The sequence below is a fragment of the Tarenaya hassleriana genome, unplaced genomic scaffold, assembly GCF_000463585.1.
Source record: "Tarenaya hassleriana unplaced genomic scaffold, ASM46358v1 Cleome1, whole genome shotgun sequence".
In the NCBI taxonomy this organism is placed as follows: domain Eukaryota; kingdom Viridiplantae; phylum Streptophyta; class Magnoliopsida; order Brassicales; family Cleomaceae; genus Tarenaya; species Tarenaya hassleriana.
The window spans coordinates 11740158-11742737 of record NW_010960187.1 but is presented as its reverse complement, the minus strand read 5'-3'; the positions used below and the strand labels follow the sequence as shown (position 1 = coordinate 11742737).

At 40.0% G+C, this 2580-nt stretch overlaps 1 protein-coding gene across 1 annotated transcript in view; it reads left to right on the top strand.

The window, feature by feature from the left end:
* LOC104825976 (linoleate 9S-lipoxygenase 5, chloroplastic-like) overlaps positions 1 to 2028 on the top strand; it is a 3983-nt gene extending 1955 nt beyond the window's left edge. The window contains exons 5-9 of the mRNA XM_010558451.1: positions 106 to 245; positions 333 to 440; positions 524 to 828; positions 916 to 1179; positions 1260 to 2028. Coding sequence (XP_010556753.1) covers positions 106 to 245; positions 333 to 440; positions 524 to 828; positions 916 to 1179; positions 1260 to 2028 — 1586 coding nt within the window. The remainder of the gene's footprint in view (positions 1 to 105; positions 246 to 332; positions 441 to 523; positions 829 to 915; positions 1180 to 1259) is intronic.
* Positions 2029 to 2580: the final 552 nt, after the last annotated feature.

Sequence of the window (2580 nt, the reverse complement as noted above, 5' to 3'; positions counted from 1 at the left end):
TTTACAAAATCTCAACAAAGAAAACATATCTAAAAAAGAAGAACAAAGAGAACAATGATAACTTATATATAAGACCTGGAGACGTCTGATGACAAGTGGATTGAGTCCAGCAATCATTTCTCGACCAAACTCTTCGTGATAGTTTTGGTATTCTTTTAGAGAGTCGATCGGCTTGGAGGGCTGATGAAGAGTTTGGTCGAGAAATGATTGCTGGACTCAATCCACTTGTCATCAGACGTCTCCAGGTCTTATATATAAGTTATCATTGTTCTCTTTGTTCTTCTTTTTTAGATATGTTTTCTTTGTTGAGATTTTGTAAACAAAAAATGTAGGAATTTCCTCCGTTGAGCAAGCTGGATCCGGATGTATATGGAAATCAACATAGTTCTATCCGAGAAGATGATGTTGAGCCCAACATGAATGGTCTCACCATCGACGAGGTATTCGAAACCCTAATCATTATTTTGTCACTGTTATTGTCGTCGCAATTTGGTTGTCTGGAATTTTTTTGATTTTCTTGTAGGCTTTGAAGCAGAACAAGCTTTACGTTTTGGATTACCATGACTCATTGATGCCTTACTTGAGAAGGATGAACTCAACTGGCGCAAAGTTGTATGCTACTCGAACCGTTCTCCTCCTTAAAGATGATGGTATTCTGATGCCTTTGGCCATTGAGTTGAGCCTTCCTCACCCACAAGGTGAAAAATATGGTGCTGTTAGCAAAATCTTTACACCGGCTGCGAAAGGTGTTGAGGCCTCGATTTGGCAGCTTGCTAAGGCTTACGTTGCGATCAACGATTCTGGTTTTCATCAACTTATCAGCCATTGGTAGATATTCAATCGATCTAGTTCTGAAATGTGACTATATCCTAAAGTCTTGGTTTTGATTGTTTGTAATGATCGATTTTTTCGCAGGTTGCACACCCATGCTACTATGGAACCGTTCATTATCTCAGCAAATAGGCAACTGAGTGTGATTCATCCGATTTATAAGCTTTTGCATCCTCATTTTCGTGACACAATGCAAATAAATGCTTTGGCTCGTCATATCCTTATAAATGCGGATGGTGTGCTCGAAAGGACTGTGTTCCCGGGAAAGTACTCCATGGAGTGGTCTTCTTCACTTTACCGGAATTGGGTTTTCACCGATCAGGCTTTGCCTGCTGATCTTCTAAAAAGGTACACTTTTTTATTCTTAGTACTTTTATTTCCGTATGTCTAGATAGTCTATCGATAATTTTCTCGGGCTACATTTGCAGAGGAGTGGCCGTTCTGGATCCAAGCTGCGATGGCGGTGTTCGACTTTTGATCGAGGATTACCCTTATGCTGTTGATGGGTTAGAGATCTGGTCTGCCATTGAGACGTGGGTGACTGAGTACTGCTCGTACTATTACAAAACGGACAAAACTATCCAGACTGACATTGAGCTTCAATCATGGTGGTCTGAACTTCGAAATGTGGGCCATGGTGACAAGAAACATGAGCCTTGGTGGCCGAAAATGCAATCTCGGTCCGAACTCATCCAAACATGCTCAATCATCATCTGGATTGCTTCTGCTCTTCATGCTACCGTTAATTTCGGTCAGTATCCTTATGCTGGTTTTCTCCCTAATCGGCCAACGGTTAGTCGTCGGTTCATGCCTGAATCTGGTACAAAAGAGTATGAAGAATTAAAGAAAGACCCTGATGTCGCATACTTGAAGACGATCACTCCACAGTTGCAGACACTACTTGGGATCTCTATCATTGAAGTTTTGTCTATGCATTCAACGGATGAGCTTTATTTGGGACAGAGGGAATCTCCGAATTGGACTGCTGATGATGAGGTTTTGGCTATGTCTAGAAGATTCACCGAGAGGCTTGAGCAGATCGAGAACAACATCGTTAGGAGGAACAACATCAAGAGCTTGAAGAATCGGCTTGGTCCGGTTAAGATGCCGTACACTTTGTTATACCCAAACACATCGGATTACACAAGGGAAGGTGGTATGACAGGAAAGGGAATACCGAACAGTATTTCGGTTTAGAGATTTGCAGATAGTAATATATGACCATAATACATAATGTAAACAGAATTGGGGTCTTTTTGCTCGGAGACTTCGGTTTTGTAATAATAATAATAATGACTTTATGATATTTTATATTAATCTAATTTGGCATTTCTATCTACTGCAACGTAAAAAGGTCCGTAACATTGTGAGGCACTTAACGTATATAGTCCATTTTTAGAAGTTGGTTCATCATGATTGACCCAATGTGGAAAAATACGTTAAACCGTGAAAAGAATTTTTAAGAATTTTCCGCAATTGATTGGCGGAAAATTATTTTTCGATCCTAAAAACCTTAAGGACCACTTTTGGGATCATAACCTAGAGATTCAACCTGAATAAATTCGGAAAGTCAAGCTCATTATGAAGGGCACATAGTCCGGTTTAAACCGAATATTTTATCGATCTTTCAATTCACGTAACGACTTCAATATAGTTAAACCGATCGGTTCAATGACCAGAAGACCGGAGCAATCGCGTCACATAGTACGAAATGATCGTTTCATTTCATGGAAAATTAGATGTTTGCTC